This window comes from Octodon degus, unplaced genomic scaffold, assembly GCF_000260255.1.
Source record: "Octodon degus isolate 3935 unplaced genomic scaffold, OctDeg1.0 scaffold00021, whole genome shotgun sequence".
Taxonomy (NCBI): domain Eukaryota; kingdom Metazoa; phylum Chordata; class Mammalia; order Rodentia; family Octodontidae; genus Octodon; species Octodon degus.
This window is the reverse complement of record NW_004524597.1, coordinates 2,990,138-3,012,550: the sequence shown is the minus strand read 5'-3', so window position 1 is coordinate 3,012,550 and position 22,413 is coordinate 2,990,138. Positions and strand designations below refer to the sequence as shown.

At 48.1% G+C, this 22,413-nt stretch overlaps 1 protein-coding gene across 2 annotated transcripts in view; it reads left to right on the top strand.

Annotated features, from left to right (window-relative positions):
* Abat (4-aminobutyrate aminotransferase) overlaps positions 1-16,826 on the top strand; it is a 102,106-nt gene extending 85,280 nt beyond the window's left edge. The window contains exons 12-16 of one of the 2 annotated variants that reach the window (XM_004627775.3): positions 2,253-2,390; positions 3,681-3,848; positions 5,997-6,143; positions 11,569-11,680; positions 13,830-16,826. In XM_004627775.3, coding sequence (XP_004627832.1) covers positions 2,253-2,390; positions 3,681-3,848; positions 5,997-6,143; positions 11,569-11,680; positions 13,830-13,951 — 687 coding nt within the window. In that variant the 3' untranslated portion in view covers positions 13,952-16,826. The remainder of the gene's footprint in view (positions 1-2,252; positions 2,391-3,680; positions 3,849-5,996; positions 6,144-11,568; positions 11,681-13,829) is intronic. The other variant, XM_004627776.2, reaches the window with a different exon arrangement.
* Positions 16,827-22,413: the final 5,587 nt, after the last annotated feature.

The following is a 22,413-nucleotide window of genomic DNA, read 5'->3' as shown; positions in this document are numbered from 1 at the left end:
GAAGGAAAGAAAGAAAGAAGGGAGGGAGGGAGGGAGGGAGGAAAGAAGGAAGGAAGGAAGGAAGGAAGGAAGGAAGGAAGGAAGGAAGGAAGGAAGGAAGGAAAAAGGAGTATAGCAAAACATTGTAGCACACACCTGTAACCCCGGCACTCTGGGAGGCTGAGGCAGGGGAATCAAAAGTTCAAGCCCAGCCTGGACAACTTGGTTACTTAGCAAGACCCTCTGTCAATATACTAAATAAAAAAGGGCTGTGGATATAGCTCAATGTGAAAACCCTGGGTTCATCCACAGTACTGCAAAAAGAAAAAAAAAATAACACTAATTTAAACTGCATTTTTTAAAAATATATTTAGTAAGGGGTCTATAGGGTCTCACTATACAGATTCGGACTCATAGTGATCCTTCTGTTTTCAGCCTCCCAAGGGCTGGGATTACAGGCACGTACCACCATGCCCAGTCTCATTCGTGTCTCAATGCACCCCGGGGACAGGGCGAGCACAACAACCAGGGATTGAACCCCAGACCCTGTGCCCGCCTAAGCAGGTGCTTCAGTCCACTGAGCTATCTGGCTGTCCCTTAAACTGCATTTTATTGAACCTAATATATCCCAAATATTATAACCACATGTAATTAATATTTTAAAATTACTAATGAGCTGTTTTATTTTTTAATGTGAAGTGTTTGTAAACTGCTGTGTACGGTTCATGCTAGCGTACCCTTTAGACCCACTACACGCCACGTGCTCCTGAGGGGGAGAGTGCAGAGTAGTGGGGAGGACAAATAACCATGGAGTGATGACTGTGGGTGACTTGTAGGTGGGATGGCAAAGCAAGGAAAAGCACCTCAGCGTTTCCCTGGGGTAACCGGTGGAGGCCGAGGCCTGGATCACAAGCATGTTCCAAGTATGTTCTGCACAATCAAGATCTCACTTGTGGGGCTAGTGAGATGGCTCAGTGGTCTAAAGCACCTACTTAGAACAAGCTCAGCAAAGCACAGGGACCACGGTTCAATCCCCCAGCACCACATGCCAGCCAGCCCCGCCCCCTGGTGGGCTGAGCTGACCACACACACGCACACACACATAAATAAATAAAATTTTTTTAAAAAAAGATCTTGTTAGTCTGTGTGGCTTAGGGTTTCTCAAATTTATTGATTAAACTATTAGTATAGTGTCATAATTATTACCTACCCACCTTAGAACCAAAGTTTAAGAAATACCACCACTTTAAAAATAAAAGAAACACCACCCTTTAAACAGGGTGTTTTTTATATATTTCATTAGGACTCCAGTTTAACAGTAACCCGCATCCAGCTACATTTTTTTGGTCAGTTTCATTCATGTATAATTTATGAAACAGAAAATGCACCCCTGGGCCGGGGAGATGGCTCAGTGGAATAAGCACTTCCCAGGCAAGCACAAGGGCCTGAGTTCAATCCCCGGTTCCACAAAAAAAAAAAAAGAAAAAAAGAAAATGCACCCCTGTTAAGTGTCTACGGCAATTCCCTGACAGCCATTCAAGGAGTGAACTTTCCTAGGTATGTTGTATAAGACTCACTTTGTCAGCTTACCAACAAATCCAATTTATAATTCTCCCAGAAGGGAACTTGTAAGTTAAGGACTACTTTACTCCACAGATTTTGATAAGTTAATACACCATCACCCAAGCTGGGGTATCTTACCAGCTCTGAGCCAGTCTGACAGATCCTCCCACCCCGTCTCCTAGTCCCACTCCACACGACCACAGATGGGATTAGTCTCACTGCAGACAAGCTCTACAGCAGTTTCTAAAATATTTCCCTCAGTGGGCCAGGGAAATTATAAGTGTTTGCCTGGCAAGCACAAGGTCCTGAGCTCAATCCCCGGTACCACCAAAAAAATAACTGAATAAAAAATAAAATATTTACCTCGAACTCTGCCCAAAGGACTGTCTTGCTAACAGAAGACCAAGAGCAGCATTGACAGTACAATAGTGAAAGGTAGTCTGCTCCTGCGCCTTTCAGGGTTCCCACCCCACTGACCAGGACAGTGAGGCTCTGCAAGGCAGTGACTAGCTTCCTGGTAGCACCAGTCTCAAGGAGGACACGCCCCTGCCACATGTGGGCTCCTAATAGGAGCCACACTAACCATAGGAACTGCTACAACACATATAGTTTAAACGTAGCTTCAAGGAAAGTGTGGACCCCCAGATACCCACCCACAGCCTCTACTCAGGAGCCTCTGTGAGCCTTTATTATGTCCCTTTGGGATCCAGGTGGAAGATCTGATTGTAAAATACCGGAAAAAGAAGAAGACCGTGGCTGGAATCATCGTGGAGCCCATCCAGTCCGAGGGTGGAGACAACCATGCCTCAGATGACTTCTTCCGGAAGCTGAGAGACATTGCCAGGAAGGTCAGAGGATGGGGCAAGGCTGGATGGGGCACAGGACTTTCTGGGTTGGACATTAGCCTTGCTTCTGCTTTGGGGTCCATGCAAACATCTAGATATACAGAGGATATGGGTTCCATGGGTGGGAAAGCTGGGGTAGGGGAGATTTCTGTGATTTTTTTTTAATGCACTTGACACAGGGTCTCACTATGCAGTTTGAACTTGTACTGATCCTCCTGTTTTGAGCCTCCCCAGCATTGGGATTACAGGTGTGCACCATCATGCCCAGTCTCGGTGGTCGGCTTGGTGTACCCAGGGGCAGGGCCAGCATGGCATGTGATGCCCAGGATAAAACCCTGGTCCCTGTGCTTGCCAAAGCAGGCACTTAGTCTGCTGAGCTACCTCACCGGCCCCTGTGACTCATTTTTAAACTCCTGGGGCAGAGAGATGGCTCAGTAGAATAAGTGCTTCCCTGGCAAGATCAATGACCTGAGTTCAATCCCCGGTTCTGCAAAAAAATAAAAATAAATAAATAAGTGAAATAAACTCCTATAGCAGGTGGGTGTGGTGGTGCACACCTATAACCCCAGCACTCTGGGAGGCTGAGACAGGAGGACAGCAAGTCCCAGCATAGTTAAGGCAACTCGGTGATTTAGTAAGACTCTGTATCAAAACAAGCAAGCAAGCAAACGAGATGGGGGGAGCTCAATGCAAAGTCCCTGGTTTAATCCCCAGTACTGCAAACAAACAAACAAAAAGCCAACTTCTTATAAACCAACTTCTAAGCTGCCTATCTTAATTTGGAACTTTCTCAATTAAGAGCCTCTTGGGAAGGTCTCAGCTGGCCTCTTTATATGGGTTGGATGTATATTTAACCAACTCATTAAGCCAGCAGGCTCACCAGCAGAAGTTGCAGGACACGAGTTACTGAAAGCCCAGTGAGACACAGCACATGGCTGCTAAAGATGAGGAAATGAAGGACCCTCTTCAGGGCTGGACTCATTTCCTTCTGAGGAGGTTGAGCCAGGCCGTAGGAACCCGGGTTGCCAAGCTGTGCACCGGTGCTGGGAGTCTTAGAGACGCAGTTCCGTTTCAGCTCAGCAGTTTCAGGACACATTCAGAGGCAGCTCTGGTGGGAACTGCTCTACTTTAAGTGCCTTTTTTTTTTTTTTTTTTTGTCTTGCATAATCTAAGAACACAGCTTTCAGACAGGGAGGATGAAGCTGGACTTCGAGCTTGGGGTTGGCAGCAGTGGGGCTATGGTCGCTGGGCCCCGACAGTGTTTCTCTGTCTCTTCCATCTCTTCTCCATTAGCACGGCTGCGCCTTCCTGGTGGATGAGGTCCAGACAGGTGGGGGTTGCACAGGCAGGTTCTGGGCGCACGAGCACTGGGGCTTGGACGACCCGGCTGATGTGATGACCTTCAGCAAGAAGATGATGACCGGGGGCTTCTTCCACAAGGAGGAGTTCCGGCCCACCACCGTGAGTGGCACTGCCATTGGAGAGTGTCCCTTGCTCCCTGCCCTTTCCCCAGTAAGAAGAACCGGCAGGCGCCTAACACAGCTCGGTCTTTACCAGTTTAATTAATGCCTACGATCACAGATCACTCAAATCCATCTTCCTAGCTGCCCACAGTCACTCTTCTCATGGGTTCATTCTCTGTGTACAACAATGTTAATGGTTGCTCCTGCAGACCCAGCATTTGCCCTGTGCCTTTGCATGTCTCATCATCTTTTAACCTTCATGGCAATCTAACCAATGAGGTGTTATTTTTTTTCCATTTTACTAATGGGCAATCTGGCACGGAGTAGTTAAGTAAGTTGTCCAAGACCAAACAGCCTGTAATTGATAAAGCCAAAAATGAAAACCAAGAGCCCATGTTCTTAGCTACTACACTGTGCTGCTTGTGTACATGAAGATCTTCATTTATGTACACACAGACACACACACACACACACACACACACACACACAGAGGGCCTAGAGTCCTTCCTTCCATCATTCCTACATGTATAAGGAGTCACCAGCATAGAGATGAATGTTTAAATTTTTAAATATCTATTACAGGAATAGATATTTTGCCATTAGCCCCCCTCGAAACACTCCCCCTCACTTTGAACACACTTATCCCATTGTCCTTGCCATTTCTGAAACAGTTCTGGAAGTCCTCTTTTGTGAGTGTCCTCAGTTGTGATCTTATGGTTGTCGTAGTGTCCTGAATCACTTCAAAATCTTCTCCTTTCATAATCAGTTTAACTTTAGGAAGCACCAGAAGGTGCATGGTGCTAGGTCCGGTGAGAAAGGGGAAGACACACGGTGGTGCTTGCACAAGCCTGCCTCTCTACTGGATGACACCTGGCAGCAGCATTCACTGGGGGTTTATTGTACCTTATAAACACAGTCACAGGGCTGGCGAGATAGCTCAGCGGACTAAGTGCCTGCTTAGGCTAGCACAGGGCCGAGGCTTCGCTCCTTGGCACCACATGCCACTCCGGCCCCACCCCTGGATGCACTGAGCCAGCTACGGAGACCGGCCATGGTGGTGTGCATCTGTAATCCCAGCGCTGAGGAGGCTGAAAACAGGAGGGTCACTACAAAGTCTGTATTGAGACCCTGTACCAAATACATAAAATAATAGTTATAATAAAAATAGTCACAAAAGACTTCCAAAACTGCTTCAGGAAGCAGCAATGCCAGTGGCATACGTGCACTAGAAATGAAGGGAGTACTTTGAGAGAAGTCCTGGCAAGGTGTCTTTCACTGTAATGCATTTTTAAAAGTTAAACATTAAAAACATATATCGATCAGCCCTTGTAGTTTCTACCTTCAGGGTTGCCTCATGGCCCACAGTGGCTGCTGGAATGGCTGCCTTTACAACTCAGGTCTAGGTAGTCGTAAGGAAAAGATGGGAAAGACGAGGTGAATCTGTGTCTTTAACAGCCTTCCCAAAACCCCACCAATGCTCTTTCCTAACATTTAACTAATTCCTAGTCACATGGTCGAGTCTCCCTATAACGGAGGTTGGGACATGTGCTTCCCTTGGTGACAATACCACCCTGAGTAACTCATGGATAGGTAGATAATTCATTTGAGAGTCGAAGTCCAAGCAATCCAAGCCCAACTCCTCCCCTAGGAGCCATGTTTTCTGTGGGCAGTATTTTAGCCTTTCTAAGCCTCAGCTTCCTGCTCTATTTGATGAGTATGATGGGGCAGCTCTGTGCTGAGGAGCGAAGCTGCAGTCCAGAGGACTGCGTGTGGCATGGTGGCTCCATGAGACGATGTCGCCTGGTGCACCTTAGCCGTTGTAGGCTGTGTGTGTCCATGCTACGACGTTTGCAGGGTGACATTGCCTAGCAACGGATCTCTCAGAACACAGCCCTGTCATTAGGCCACGCATGACTATAGTTCAAGCGCCAGTTGCCATGCTTTCCCAGAGCCCTGTGGTGATTTGCCTTCCTGCAGCAGCATTTACTCACTGGGTTGTCTTGGACAAAATCAGAGATAATTTACGTGGCATTTCTAGCCCTCAGTAGATGATCCTTGGTTAGTTTCTCTGGTTTCCAAGAGAGAGGAAGGGGGTCCACTTCAGAGCGGGCAGTACGTGAGCCGGTCCTCCATCTGCCTGTTCCAGCCCTATCGGATCTTCAACACCTGGCTGGGAGACCCGTCTAAGAACTTACTGCTGGCTGAGGTCATCAACATCATCAAACGCGAGGACCTGCTGAACAATGCAGTCCATGCAGGGAAGGTCCTCCTCACAGGATTGCTGGACCTCCAGGTACGCTCCCCTGCTCCCCGCTCTCACCCCAGGAACACCCCGCAGTCCCTGGGGCTCCCCTGTGGCAGTATCCACTCTCTTAAGCATGGCGCTGCACTTGCTGCTCCGGCAGCTCGAGCAGGCTGTGCTACCCCCAGCTTCCAGGCATGGCCTGTGTCCCTGGAGGCAATGCCTTCCCACTCCTCCCTCCCAGCCCAGGGCCCAGCTCCCCATTCCTGGCCTTTTCTAAAATGTTTAATTTTTATTAGTACACGTTTGCCGTATGTAATACATTCGTCATGAGGAGTTGGCGCATGCGCGCATCTGAACTCTTGTTCCCCCCCCCACCTCTGGGTCCCCTTCCCCTTTGCACAAGGTCTGTCTCCCTGGTTCCTAGTAGCTTGCGTGTTGTGCTTTAATTTATTTATGTTTTGGCTTTCTCATGTAAGAGAAACCATGTGAGAGAAACCAAGTTTAACTATATCTTTGACACCACGTTCAGACATCGCTCCTTGGAGAAGCCTCCCAAAGGCTCCCCTGCCACCGCCCCACCCACGTCCGCAGTTCCCTCCCCTGTGCTGCCTTCTCCACGCGCTCTGCAGCTGTCCTGTCTAGTGGGGTCTCCTGTAGGCCACAGATGTCACTGAAGCTGTTCTAGTGGCCAAGCAGCAAAGCCAATACGAGATAAAATTACTTTCAATAGTATTTTTTACTTAACCCATTTCTTCCAAAATATTATGGGAGTCCTTTTTGGAGAGAGGATCTCCCTATGCAGTTTAGGCTGGCCTTGAGCTCACTTTGTAGTACAGGCTGGTCTCAAACTTGCAATGATCCTCCTGCCTTAGCCTCTAAAGTGCTGGGATTATAGGCATGTGCCCGCCACACCCAGAAGAAAGAGTTTAATTTGATTCTCAGCTCAGGAGGAGTCAGTCCATGGTTACTCATTCCAGGCGGAAACATCCCAGTGGGAGGTTGTGGTGGAGCGAAGCTGCCCCACCCCCCACAGCCAGGATGCAGAGGGAGCGAGCAGGGAGGCACCAGGTGGGGAGAGGCGCTGTGCAGAGGCCCGCTTCCCAGGGCCCAGCTCCTCCAGCCAGGCCCCACCTGCTCACCACACACGGATCCACTGATGAGTGTGGCATGTGCACAATCCAATCACCTTCCAAAAGCCCCTCCACGGAACAACCCACCACTGCACATATGAGACTTCAGGGGACATGTACTCTACACACACGCACACCTTGACTTTGTCTCATCACACTTCAGCAACCACATGTGGCTGCCACGCTGGATGATGCAGGTCTGTGTTAGAGCTTTTGGTCCAACATACATCAACACCACTCTCTCAAGCTGGGGGAGGTGGGTGGATTGCTGGGGGAGACCAGCATTTCTAGAACTGGCCCGCAAAGCCCAGGAGTCAGGGGAGAGATGACTTTCTCTGGGTGACTGGTCTTATTTTTTATTATTGTTTGTACCTGGAATCGAACTCAGGACCTCACACTCGCCAGGCAGGCACTGTGCTGCTGAGCTATCTCCCTGGCTCTGGGTGGCTGGTCTTAAAGCACCTGTCCCTTAGGATTTTGAAACATCCTGCCAACAATGACATGAGTGCAAACCTGCTGAGGGGTGATGAGGATGGGGATGCTGGAGATGGCTGTGGTGACCAGGATGGTGATGAGGATGATGAGAGAGAAGAGAGACAGATAATAATGGTAACAGCTTTCATTTATTGAGAGCCAAGTCCTGTCTAGAAACCTTCATATGCTTTTCCATTTTGCAAAAGGAAACCGAGGCCCAGAGGCAGGTCCAAAGGTAGCCAGCTTACACATGGCACTATAAGTTTAAACCCAGATCTGCTGGACTTTATTGTTTATTTAATTATTTCTTTATTTGGTACAGTGTCTTGCTATGCAGCTTGGACTCATAGCAATCCTGTGTCAGCTTCCCCAGCGCTGGGATTACAGGCATGTGCCACCATGCTTGGTTTTAGTGGCTGGCTCAGAGCATTTAGGGTTTCAGGGCCAGCTCAGCATGCAGTATCAGGAATCAAACCTGGGTCCTTGCATTTGCCAGGCAGGCACTTAGATCACCAAGCTATCTCCCTAGCCCCGATCTGCTGGACTTTATTTATTTATTTATTTATTTATTTTTAATCTTTTTTTTTAAATTTTATTTATTTGTGTGTGTGTGTGTGTGTGTGTGTGTGTGTGTGGCCAGCTCAGCCCACCAGGGGGCGGGCTGGCTGGCATGTGGTGCTGGGGGATTGAACCGCGGTCCCTGTGTTTTGCTAAGCTTGTTCTAAGTAGGTGCTTTAGACCACTGAGCCATCTCTCCAGCCCCTGCTGGACTTTAAAGTCTGTGTTCTTTGCCAATGTTTGCCTCACTGGCGTGATCAAGGATCTAATGATAATAATGATGATGATAATGGTAGTAACAATAACTTGCATTAAATGAAGTTGCTTAAGAACTCACTGTATGTCAAACATTGGATTAAATGCCTTATCTCTTAATCCTATTAGAGTTACCACAGTTAGGGAGAAGAGGCAAGAGCCACAGTTAAACTTCAGTTTCAAAAGTCCCAGGTCCATGGGACAGGTGCAAGGTTGGTTCCAGATAGAGGAGAGTCAGGGGCTTCACTGAACCACCAGAAGGGTTGTCAGATTTAGAAAATTACAACAGAGAATGCACGATTAAATTTGAGACTTTTTAAAATGTATGTATATTCCATGCAACATTTAAGACATACTTATATTTTTTAAAAATGATCTGTTGTTCATCTGGAATTTAAATTTAACTAGGCATCCTGTATTTCAACCTACCAGCCTTAAATCAAAACAGTTTGAAATTAGGAAAGTCACCTGGGTGTGACAGCTCATCTGGTAGCTCGGCGCTGGGAGGCTGAGGCAAAAGGACTTGCCCAAGCGTAGCCAGGGCAAGTTAATGACCTGGTGAGACCCTGTCTCAAAATAGAAAAGGGCAGGTGAAGTAGCTCAGAATTAAGGTCCTGGGTGTCATCTCTAATACCAAAAAACTAAAAAGAATGACATTAGGAAAATATGATGATGATTCTCATTTTCTGGAAGAAAATAAGCAAATGAAACAACAGAGGCAGAGGGGGTGAATTCAGATGCTAAACCCAGGTCTGCCTGAGTCCAAGGCCCTGGTGTAGCCACAGCTGAGCCCCTCCCACAGGCACTGCTCTGACTGGAGTCGAGAAATAAGCTTCTCTTGGACTGGATCTGAACTTAAGCTGAGGTTGGCACGGTGGGGACCATGAGGGAAAGCTCTGTATGGGGCTTCCCCTTCCTTCAGGCAGGGGTGCTCCGTCACTTCCAGAGGCCTAGACTAACAGGACAGGTGGTACTTACTTCTCCGGAAGACATCTGGGCCAGTGGCAGGATTTAGGCGGCGATGGCAGTGCCCTAGGACTGCTCCTAGTTCTGAGCTGATACCCCTCTGACCAACTTCACCAAGACCCAGGGCCACACTCCTAGACAGCCATCAGCATGGAGGACTTGCGGGCTCTGAGACACAAAGGGACAGCCTGGGAACAAAGGCCATGGATGGGAGCACAAAGAAAGAGGAGGTAGGGCAAGGAAAACGGAAGAGCAGAGCAGCCCAAGAAGCCCCGGAGAAGCCAGTGGGACAGAGTAGAGAGTCACTGTTCATGGACAGTCACAGTCAGATTGTAAGATGAGAGTGCAACTTGGAGATGAGAAGCAGCATCAGCTTCTGGCCTTGTGACTCGGGCCCAGCCTCAGGAGGAGAAAGGCCCCATGTCTGCCAGGAAGAGAAAGGAAAGTCCCTGACCAAGGCAAAGTGCATTTCCAAAAGTGAGCTCTAGGTGCAGGATGATGCCACAAAAAAAAAAACAGTGGGGGCAATTCTCTGGCGACTTCTCTATCTTGCTCTTAAGAGCTATTTTAGAAAGATGTCAGGGCTTCTGCCTCCCTATTAAGACCTTATAGAGCCATGGGCAAAAACAAGTCAGTATTCCAAGAATGCCCTGAAATACTCAGGGGGAAAATGGGTGAGGCAAAGGATGTGTGCTGGAACTCAAGCCGTCTATGGCCATACCATCCTGAATGCGCCCAATCTCATCTGATCTCAGAAGCTAAGCAGGGTCAGGCCTGGTTTTTTGTTGGTTTTTTTTTTAATTTTTTTTTAATTTGTGTGTGTGTGTGGCCAGCTCAGCCCACCAGGGGTCAGGGCTGGCATGTGGTGCTGGGGGATTGAACCGCGGTCCCTGTGCTTTGCTAAGCTTGTTCTAAGTAGGTGCTTTAGACCACTGAGCCATCTCACCAGCCCCAGGCCTGGTTTGTACTTGGACGGGAGGAACTCAAGCCACCAGCACATGACCCAGGGCCAGCAACACAGGGGCTCCCACTGCCCCACTCTAAGTCTGCAGTCACTAAGCTTACTGTGTGTACCTGTATTGGAGAGACAGACAGACAGACAGGCACCATACACCCTGCACATCCAGAGACCACACTCTGACACGTGTGTGTTGGGATGTTCAAATCACCAGCTCCCAGAAAAACAGCAAATGCTGGAGCCTTAGTTCTCCCATCTGTGGAAACTAAAGTGGTCCCTTCTTCACCTGTGGAGTGAGGACTTGGGATTGGACAGTGAATCCTAATCACAGCCAGGTGCCTGGCTCTACCACCACTGGAGCACAACTTTGTCTCTGTTGTCCATCAAGACATTGTCATGGACCAAGGCTTGCTCCCTGACACTGCACCCAAAACCTTCAGGCCCTAGTTTTCTGTTCTTTCAATGGACAGTGGAGGGTGAGGAGAAATCATCTTCTAACACAATTGCCTTGATGAGTCTCCTGGGGCTGCTGTAACAGCCACAGTGTGGCTTGTGACAAGAACTTATCATTGCGCAGTTATAGAGGCCAGAAGCCTCCGTCACAGCATCCACATTTTCCTGGATGCTCCAAGGGAAAATCTGTCCTGTGCATCTCTCAGCTTCCAAGGGCTGCCGGGCATGCTGGCAACTCCTTGGCTTGTTGCAGCCTCAATGTGGTCTCTGCCCGTATCATCACTTGTCCTCCTTCCCCCTGCCAATGTTGTTTCTCTGTCCAAATTTCCACCTACTAATACCAGTCACTGGACCGCGGCCCAGATTCACCCAGTAAGACCTCATTCCTACCCAACTAGTTGGATCTGAAAAATTCTGATTTCAAAGAAGGTCACTCTCACAGGTTCCAGCTGAAACAATGAGCTGGGGTAGCAGAGCACTAGTCAACCCAGTCTGTCTCCCAGTCACCCTCCTTGGGTGAGGCTAAGCTTTTTCCTCCAGAAGAACCACCTCCTTCCTAAAAGAGCCAATAACAGAGATGACTAATGTCTATGGAGCACCTGCCAAGTGCCAGGCCCTGGGCTTAAACTTGGCACAGAGACCTTGTCCCCCCAAACTCTCATGATCTCCCCCCCTGCAGGCCCGGTACCCTCAGTTCATCAGCAGGGTAAGAGGACGAGGCACCTTTTGCTCCTTCGATACTCCAGATGATTCTGTACGGAATAAGCTAATTTTAATTGCCAGAAACAAAGGTAAGTGGACCTGAGAGTATTCAACTAAGCTTCACTGATGTTCAGCATTATCTGCTGTGGGTGGAAAATATTTCTAGGTACTGGGGGAACCATGAGATACACATAGCCATAGCCTGACTATTCTTTCTTAAAAGAAGAGAAGATACCATGGGATTCCTTTGGGGAGGGGGTGCACATGCACATGAGTGTGTGGTGCTAGAATGGGAGCCAGGACCTGGCATGTCCAAAGCAAGTGTTCTGCCAGTGAGCTACATCCCAGCCCTGGGGAGATTTCTGCATCCACTCCATCATGCAGCAGGCATCCACTGAGAAGGTGAGCTGTGCTGACAGTGGAGATCTTCACAGTGAAAGCCCTCAGGGTCCTTCCTTCAGGGAGTGCAGGCCAACAGGAAGCGGACAGTGAATAAGCTTTTCACCACTGCACTAGTGAGCCCTGGGAAATAGTAAGGCGAAGAGAGCTGAACAGCCAGGGAAGTGTGGAGACCTGGGAAGAACTCGGTGAGAAAGTGGCATTTGTCCTGAAGGCCTGACAGGTGGGGGGGGGGGAGAGGGACAACCAGTGAAAGTGAGGAAAAGCACTCCAAGGTAGAGGGAAGTGCACATGCAGTCACCTGAGGCAAGACGGAGCTCCCTCCCAGTGGAGAACCAGAGGGGTGGGGCCAGAGGGGCAGGCAGAATGAGAAGGGTGAGGCTGGGGAAGGGGTGCCAGGCTCAAGGCTCTGGACTTCACCCTAAGAGCTACAGGAGGCCCTTGAAGAGTTTTGAGAGGGGGATACTGTGGTGAGACCGAGTTCTGCTATGTATCAGGCACACAGTCAGATCTTTTCTTACAGTCCCTGCAGCAACCTGGAAGACCAGAGCTAAGTTGCCTCTTTTTATAAGTGAGAAAAAGGAGTGCCAAGGTGCAACTTAGTGGTATAACTCTTGCCTAACATAGGCAAGGCCCCAGGTCCTTCTTTCAAAACAAAAAGAGAGAAAGAAAGAGAACTCTAATCCCAAAGATGCTAAACTACAGACAAACACGCCACGCTGCAGATCATAACGTCTCCCTTTAAAATGAGCAGGATCAGCTAGGCATAGTGGTACGTGCCTGTAATCCCAGTACTCTGGGAGGCTAAGCCAAGAGGACTGAAGTCGGAGCCCATCTTTGGCAACTCATTGGCTCAGTTAAAACCTTGTCTCAAGATAAAAATAAAGGGTTGAAGATGTGGCTTAGTGCAAAGGCCATGGGTTCAATCCCCAGTGCTGGAGGGGAAGGACATGGATTTATCCTCCTGAGTGGCAGCTCAGCTCCACCTCCTATTACTTCCTACCTAGCCGGAGATTCTGGAGATTACTTTTGTAATCTGCTTGTTGCTAACTCTCTGAGGATTTCTCTATCATCCACCCTAGTGCATGAGAAGTGGAGCAAACATCCAAAGTGAGGAGGGAGGGAGGAAAAGATAAGGCTGGATGAGGGAGAGAGAAAAGGAATGAAGGACGAATCGTGGGTGGAAGGTCAGGTGGGAGTTTGACAGAAAGTTGGTGGCTGGAGGAGGAGGCTGGTGGTGTCACTTCCTGCCAGCCTAGGAGCCCAAACACCTAACTTACACTGTGTGACCACAAAACATGGTGTTTACATTTTTAAAATGTATTACAATAAAAGACATACTGCTACTAATCCCCCTCACAATTGTCCCAAGAGCTGGAAACACACTTCTTCCATCATTTCTGCCACTTTCTGAAGCAGGGCTCGCCATTCTGTTTCCTGAATGCCTTGCCTTGGCTGCACTGATGTCCTGAATCAATTCATGCTTATAGTAATTTCTGTCACATAAAAACTTGATGGTGCATCCTTACCTACATTTTCTACTGGATCTGGCACTGTGGGACTTGTGGCTCTGCTCCAAAGTCAAAATGACCACGAAAGGACAATGTTTCAAACTGACTCAGGACGTCAAGGCAAAAGGGCAGCACACCCAGGGCCATTTACAAGAGGACTTTCAGATCTGCTTCAGAAAGGGGCATGAATGATGGTAAGTGCATTCAGAGGGAGGAGGAGCATTCTGAGGTGTGTTGATGCCAATATGTCTTTTATTGTAATCAACCCATTAAATTTAAACTTCCACTGTTCTTGGATGACACCGTACACTCCTGCCTTCTCTCCCAGGTGTGGTGTTGGGAGGCTGTGGCGACAAGTCCATCCGTTTCCGTCCCACACTGGTCTTCAGGGATCACCACGCTCACCTGTTTCTCAACATCTTCAGCGACATCTTAGCAGACTTCAAGTAAAGAACCCACTTCCGCTGCACTCTGAGAAAGCCCCAATCTCAACAGTTGTCAAATTGATTAGTTTGCCTAATTCATGTTTTCACTTAAAAGTATCAGAGGTGAATGCATAAAAAGAAAAGTTAGTTGGGGGGAGGGGATGTTTTTGGTGGCTATGGGGGGAGGGCAAAGGGAGGAAGGGCTGGTTTTGAGTTTCCTGCCTGTAGGGCCAATGGTGCACACTGGCCAAAGCCCAGAAATTCTGCTTGAGCCCTGGACACAGTCTTGGGAAGGGCTCTGGGGGTCTTGGATGTATTCCCGCCCACCCATGACCAACACTAACAATTTCTTTGAAAGCCAGTCAAGGGAGATACACCTGGTCCTGGGGCCCATGGCCCTTACTCTTGGCTTCCAGTTCATCCCAGGTGCCCTATTTGGTAGTCAGAGATACTGGCTTCCCCTCACCCTACAGAAGCAGTTTCACTCTCACCTTCACACCCAGTCCCCAAGCTCCAAGAGTCCCCCATCCAGGGTTCAATAAGAGATTGAATGGCTCATAGGAAGGCCATGATATGGGGAACACAGAGCTTGGAGCAAAGGAAGGGGCATCTGGCCTCCTGATGAGGAAGACCACCCCTCAGTCCAACTGGGGGGTTTCTCTAAACTGTGAATTTCGTCCTTGAGGACCTTTGCCCTTGGAGGAGCTCTGGGTGACATCATCTACAGATCTTATTCAATATCCTCCATCCCTCCAACACATGTCAGCCTATAGCAGTATAGGAGGAACCTGAATCCTGAGTGTCCAAGGGACACACTTGAGCCAAAGGGTCAGAAGCCCAAGCCTGTCACCCCAGAGGTACAGGCCTGAGGTAGGAGGCAGCAGAGCCACTATATCTTCTCCCCCAGATCCTCTTGGGGTCTGATTTTGGTCCCCACCCCAGGAGGCTTTCTTCAGCTTTTGCTCAAAATCTTCACTCTGCTTCTCAGCAGAACCGTCGCATCCAAGGGGCTACTGCTAGACTCAATTTCCTCTTGAGGGAAGTGCCGTGAATTAAAGGCTCTAGAGCCCTGCACATGGAAAGTAGCCTGTTGGGTTAAAGGTCTTTGCCCCTGAAATCTGAGCTATTCTGAAGGTACCTGAGCCTGGAAATTGGCAGGCAGACAATGTGACAGAGGGTCCAGTGTCTCTGCTGGAGGTGAGATGTTCTTGGAACTGACCTGACCTCAAATGCTCCAGCCCAGAGCACTTGATAGTCCCGTACCTGTAAGGTATCATGGATAGGCAGACCAAGAGTCTAGCTTGGTTCTCTGTCCAGAACGAAGCCACTCTGCCTCCTGGTGCCTTGGTTGACCATTTTAGAAAATGGGTATGTCAATATTCCTGCTTCAGCATTTTGCTCTTTTAATGACTAATCATTCAAAGATTGAGTGTCCACTCTTCCTCAGACTCAGCCACTGACCTCTTTGTGTTGAGAACTGGCATATTTGACATGGATAGATCCATGCATTCTAGTTTGCTTTACATTCCTGCAGGCAGCAGCTCATCTGCCACTTTTTATAAGGCGTTCAACCACATTCAAGGTCACCTGCACTGCCAAGTGAGGCTCCATGCCTCCCTCTTGGCAAGGTTTCACTCATCTCTATGTTTATTTACATTCCGTCTTCCCTCACTCATCAAACTCTCATGAAATGCCTGTCCCACCATGAAATAAGAGGGCCTCACATCCCATCACACCAATAATTAAACCTGAGTGCCAAGTACAGCAACAGTAGAATAGAGAAGTCTGAAAGAGCACCCCAATCCACCAGGGGGGCACAGGAGCCTTCAAGAAAAAGGTGATGTTTGAGCAGGGTTTTACAGAAAGAACAAGAGTTCAGCAAGCAGCCAAAACAAGGAAGAACACTACCGAAAGGGAACAGTACACCTAGGTTCATGGTCTTGTACCCCTCACCAGCCAACCAGATTCCATGGGCAATATCCCAAAGTTCAAGGCGTTATTTAACAAACAAGAAAAATGCAGACCATCGTTCATGTACTGGCTTAAGTATGTTTCTTCTGAGAACTTCAGCATTAGGTGCCAATATTCAGAAAAGGTGTTAAGCCAGGGCACAGCTTGAAACAGTAGGGGGCATGGCTCTAATATTTTGCTCTCCCCTCAGTCCCAGGACAGAGGGATGAAATCATTTTATCTGGAAAATCACTTCCAGATGTATTATCTACTCTTTAAAAAGGGAAGTTATTTTTTGTTTAAAACAAAATTTTTTAAGGCCATTTGCCAACAAATTCTCATGTATTCAGGACATGACAAGTCCCTAAGATATCTTCTATAGGAGGTTGGAAGTTTAGCTAGAAGAATTTCAAGGTAAGGGTTTTGGCAGAGCTCAAGACCATAGCAACTTGGAAGACACTGGAAGAAACACAGGAAGCCAAACAGACAGGCTGCTGGCTAGGGCAGAGTCCTGGAGGAAGAGCTGCTGTGGCCAACAGCTTTTGTGGGACACAAATCCATCATGCATTCGTACCGTAGAGTTTAGTAAATGTCTCTAGCAAGTATTGTCACTTTTACAGAAAACAAGGTCCAGTACTAGCAAGTCTTAGCACATCCTCCCTTTTATTATAAATGGGTGTTTTTTATAATTTTTACTGACACTCAGTAACCATGCAAAGTTGTGCACATTAATATGTCTATATATCTATACCTACCTATATCGATATCTATATATATAAGCTCATGGTAGAAAACCATAGCTAGGGAGCATTGCAGACTTAATGCATACAAAGTGATCTTGTTTACAGTACTCTGTTGACAGTGCCAATAAATGATAAGGAAATTAACATGTCACAATGTAACTGATGACCATATGCACAATTCCATGAATTAAATGTGTCTTGTGTTAAGCGGTCTTCAATTAAAAATTATTTATAATGGAAACATCAGTGTGAAAGTGGACTTTGGGTTGAAAATTATTTTGTTAAGTAACTGTTTAACAGTATTAAGCACCTATTACGCTTTTTCCTTTTAGTACTAGGGTTTGAACCCAGGGCCTGTCCACTAAGCTACATCCCTGGCCTTTTTTTTCTTCTTCTTCTTTTTGACAGAGTCTCACTAAGTCACTAAGTTGCCCAGGCTGGGCTTAAATTTTTAATCCTCCTGCTTCAGCCTCCCAGAGTGCTGGGATGACAGGTGTGTGCCTCCACGCTCAGGGTCTTACACCTTAGTGATGTCTTGGGGGAACACTCTGCCCTTACGCATCGCCTCAGGCTTAGGAAGTAGGTTTCCATCAAGGATATCTGTGTGGTCCTGACCCTCATCTCAGGCTCCAGCACAGGAGCATCCCAACCACAGTGTAAGCAACGACAGGTATGGGTGCTGCAGATGCAAAAGGGGGTGGGGGGTCAGCTTCCGGTTTCACCTTCAAGGATGCACAGGAACTGGCTCCAAGCAGAGGACAGGGAACACTGCCAGACAAAGGCATGGAGGCAGGCACACGAGTCCTGTGGGCAGTGTTGCTAGGTCTCCAGGAAAGGAGAACAGAGGGGGCTGGAGACAAGGTCAGAGAAGGAGGCAGGGTCTGCATCCCCCAGGGCCCTCCTTGTCTGCGACAGTGCCACCACAGGTTTGCAGCAGGGAGCTATCCCTGTAGAAACGTTCACTGTATCATGGAGGGTTCGTTGTAAACAACAGGGAGGCTGGGAGAGTAGCCAGGAATCTATTGCCATCATGGTGACCCGTCGCCTGGACAAGGGAAGTGATAACAGGGATGGCGAGAGAAGCATGAAATTTGGTGCATGAAAAGCAATTTTCGACATTGGATGTACTTAGCAACCACCCTAAAGAGCTTTTATAAAAATCTTCACTTGGCCTTTGTTAGGCACAAACACTCAATCAACCAGACCAGGCATTCTGACGCAGGAAGATTTATTGGGGATAGGAGCAAGCAGGCTGTCTGTCTAGTGGACCAAGACAGTGGTGAACAAAAGAGGACAGGGGATTCTATAGGTTTTTTAGGGGAGGGTGTTTGTGGGCTGCAACAACCAAGGGAGAGCTAATCCTGGCAGGGCTACTTGGTCTGTGGGGGACTTTCGATGTTAACAATGGAGAGTTTCTATGGTTGCTTGCCCAGGTCAAAGTCAGGTGGACTTGTTCTGTGGTTTTTGGTTTGGCTCTGCGTGGGGCCAGGGGGAAGAGTTTGGGGTCAGGGTGTCTGGGAAACTTTGAGTCCTATCAGCCTTCATCCTAATCTCTCAAGTCAGATTTTCCCTGTTTCCCACAGAGGTGCTAAGTTGATGACCTATGGCAATAAACTGGGAGGGAGAAGCAATATGGGTAAGACAGAGGCACACCGTGGGCACCTGTGTAAATCAGCCACCCTTTGGTGTCCTGAGTGGCACCTGCCTCTGTTCCCAGCTGTCATGGCAGTCCTCTGGGTCTTTATTTCTCTCATTGGCGGCTTGGTAGGCAGGACACAATAGTAGACTGTCCCAGCTCTGCTGCTCTCTAGCTGAGTGACTGTCATATCTCTATGCTGATCTGTGAATTGCATCTGTGAATTGCAAGTGATTATCGCAAACACTGAGGGCTTTCCCAGGATAAGAGGAAGGACTCTTCATGCAGTCGGCCGCTCAGTCCTCCCCATTGTAGGCTCTGTAGGATTTCACAAGGAAACCAAGGGACAAAGTCCCACCTGGGATGCAACGGCACTTGGATTCAAGCAGGCAAATCCTGCTTCAAAATACATGTGCTTCACGCACCCGCTCTAGCTTGCCTGGGGTCCTCTGACTCAAGGCAGTTGCCTGCAGGATTAAATACAATCAGGTACGGATTGCATGGCATGTAGTAGGCATTTAACATGTCTTTGATGCTGCTTCTCCTGACTGACAAAGGGTAGCTCACATATAATTCTAACAACATTATATTTTGGTCCAAGCTAAGTTCCTACCTGTAAATATTAAAGCTATTTCCAACAAAGGTACAACTAATAGCAGAGTATTTTACTTAATCAGTAAATGGATGTTTTGTCCCTGGGGCTGGTACAAACACAACCAGATGGCATTGGCCCTGCCTGATTAACTCTAATTAGACAGGATTTTATAATTAAAATACTGCAGGATCAAAACAAGACCATAAAAATTGGACCTTGCCTGGGACTCAGAGGGACCCTGTTGCTTTCCACTGGGAACTCCTGCATCCTGAGGTCACGCAATGGCAACTAAAGAACTGTGGTTATTTGGGCACTTTACCCTAGGCTGCCCCCAAGCAACAGCTCTACCCAACCAATCTGCTCTGCAGAGAGCATTAAACACAATGACTTGATGATCGGCTGAGACTGTGATACCTGGTCCTACAGTGTTGGTGACAGAAGGAAGGAAAGCAGCTGCCACGGGACTGTGTTCTGTGTGCCACACGGTGTGCACGCCAAGAGCAGACCTCAGCAAGGCTTGGTGATGACCGTGTGGAAAGTGGCACACAGGCCACCCTGGCTCCTGCATCGAAAGGACACCTGCATGTAGGCAGGGGACAAAGTCAGGGTGCAGGCGGGAAGGAAAGCCACTGCACAAGGGACAGACACAGTTCATCACAAATGCTGGGTTTCTATCCTGTCTACCCACTTCGAAGTCCAGAACAGGAATTCAGGATTAGGCAACTCTTCTCTGGTTAGAAAGCTGGCCTAAAGGAAGAGGGGTGAGAAAAAAGATTCTGCTTATTACAGCATTTTTCTTCACTCATGTAGACAAGTGATGTGCTCATAAGGACAACTGCAAGCCATTATCAGATGGGTACAAAGTTGAAAGTGGAAGACTGTTTCATGAACACCCCCAGTCTTCTCCCAGGGGGAACCACCATCAAGTTTGCAAAGTATGAATTTTTAAAAAACAGCACAGGGCCGGCCTGATAGCTCAGCGGACCAAAGTGCCTGCTTAGGAAGAGCGGGGCTAGGGAGACAGCACAGTTGAATAAGAGCTTCCCGGCCTGAGTTCAATCCCCAGCTCTGCAAAAAACAAAAAACAAAAAAAAAAGGAAGAGCGCAGCGGCAGGGGTTCAATCCCGGGCCAGCTCTGGCAGGACGTGCTGGTCCCGCCCCTGGGTCATACTGAGGCAGGATCGTGACCGGGCGTGGTGGCGCAAGCTTATCTTGGATGGACAAATACAGGAGAATCACTATGAGTCCGATCTATATAGTGAGACCCTGTAGGCCCTATCCTAAATACAGGATAAAAATTTTTTTTTAAAAAAACCAAATTAAGATCATCCAGACTATGTCCTTTTTTATTATCTTTTTTTACACTTACCAATAACCCATGGTCATCTTTCCCCACCAGCTGATACAGGCTGACCTCGTGGTTTTCTTAAGGGCTGTGTGTTACTCCACTGTGGGGCTCTACCAACGTTTACATAATTGTGGTTGATCGAAACTTCATTTCCCACTTGGTTTTGCTTTTGGAACTACTTCAGTGACCATCCTCACACGTATGCCTGGGTATGTCTATTACTACTGCAGACTAAATATTTATGTCTCCCTCCCTCCCAATCTGGGAAGTGATTAAGTCATGAGGGTGGATCCTCACAAACAGTATGGACCCCAGGCCATCCCTCTCGCCCGTGTGAACAGCACAGCAGAGAGCAGCCATGAGCGAGGAAAGGGGCTTCCCCCAGCCACAAGCTCTTAAGACTTCCAGGCTCCAGAACTCACAGAAATGTCTGTTGCTTGTATTTTTGTAGCAGCCCAAAAGAGCTAAGGCAATGGTTATACTGAAATCGTTTTTTTTTTTTTTGTTTTTTTTTTTGGTGGAACTGGGGATTGAACTCAGATCCTTGCGTTTGCCAGTCAAGCGCTTATCCTACTGAGCCATCTCCCTGGCCCCCTGAAATTGTTTTTTAAAGGAACCAATATATCCACTATCAGAATATAAAAACCACTTTCACTTTTTAGAGACACTGCTTATCCCGACAGTGGTATGACAATGGGTCTCAACCTAGAGTTCCTGGAAGCATAAAAACACAGCTGCCCAAGTTTCACTAGGCTGCACAAGCATTGGGCACAGGTAACTTTTTGTTGTTGAGTTTGGATTTTTTGAACAGGCAGAGGGGCTGCCCTGCAAGGGTGTTTCAGAACTCCTACCCCATTTCCCACTGCTGTGGGGAGGGCTGAACTGAGCTCAGCAATGCTGGGGCAGAATGAGGCTCCGGCAGCGTGTGCCCTCTGCTGGCACTGAGTGGATCACATGGAGAAGGCCAGGCTTGAGCAGCGGCTCTCACCCTCAAGGACAAGCCCCTTGCAGGCTTACCAAGGTGACAGCCTTCAAGGGAGATGGATCCCCTGCGGAGCCTTGCAAGGAACAGGGCCCGGTCACAGGCATGGCCAGTGTTCTGCGAGGAGCACCATCATAAAACTTTAGTGGAACCATATACCACTTACCTTGAAGAAAGAGTTGGCGCTTCTGAATGGCATGAGGCCCTCCAGGCCTGATGGACCACTACCAGGCTCTCGGGCACACCTATGCAATCAGTTTTTGCCAGAATATGGCCCTGTACCCCAGTCCATCTGCTGAGGAAAACCACAGCCATATTCGTACTATGGATGCCCAGGATCTCCAAACATCTGAGGAGTAGTCACACGCCCCACAAAACCTCCAGCTGCCAGCAATTACCATGCGGTGGGAACTGAACAAATAAAACAAATCTTACTATATTTTCATTATGTCAATTAAAAGTGAATTTAAAAGGAGCTGTTTCCTCTGGGTTCTGAAAACCTCTCAAACTTCCACTGTTCTCTTGCTTTTGTCCAACTTTCTAAGGCTTCCCATGGTGATCAGGATAAGACGCAGACTCCTCCTCTTGGCACCAGATCACCCTGTGCCCCAGTGCAAGCTTGCTGCTCGCTTGAGGCCACCTCCTGCTCACACCTCAAGTCCTGGCTTAAGGGCCTGCCCTTCCCCAAGTCACTTCCCCCGCCATGTCTCAGCCCACCTAACCCTTTGTCACCATCTGTAATGACAGTCATTTGCTTAACAGCTTCCCCCCACAAACACACTTGCATGCACACACACACACGTGCCAAAGACACATGACTCAGTTCTGTAAGGGCAAAAATCTATTACTAACACCATCTGACACAAGGCTGATACAAGGTGTGGGCAGAACGAATAGCTTGAAGTCTGAGGGAACTGTCTTGAATTACATGCTTTACTCACTTTTGTGAAATGGAATTAATTAACTAAGGAAATCTAACTTGTTCCATGTTGCCTTGGTTATTTCACAGGCACTTTTCTCAAAAATGTCATTTTCAGCCTAAATGGAAGGCTCTGACCTTCTTCATAATGGAAAAATGGAAACAAACGGTAAAGATTAAAGGACTAGCTATGTCCAATCAATGGAATATACTTCCTGAATATTTTTAGTGAACATTTATATCTCAGGTGGAGAGAGAGGGGGAGAGAGAGAGAGAGAGAGAGAGAGAGAGAGAGAGAGAGAGAGAGAGAGAGA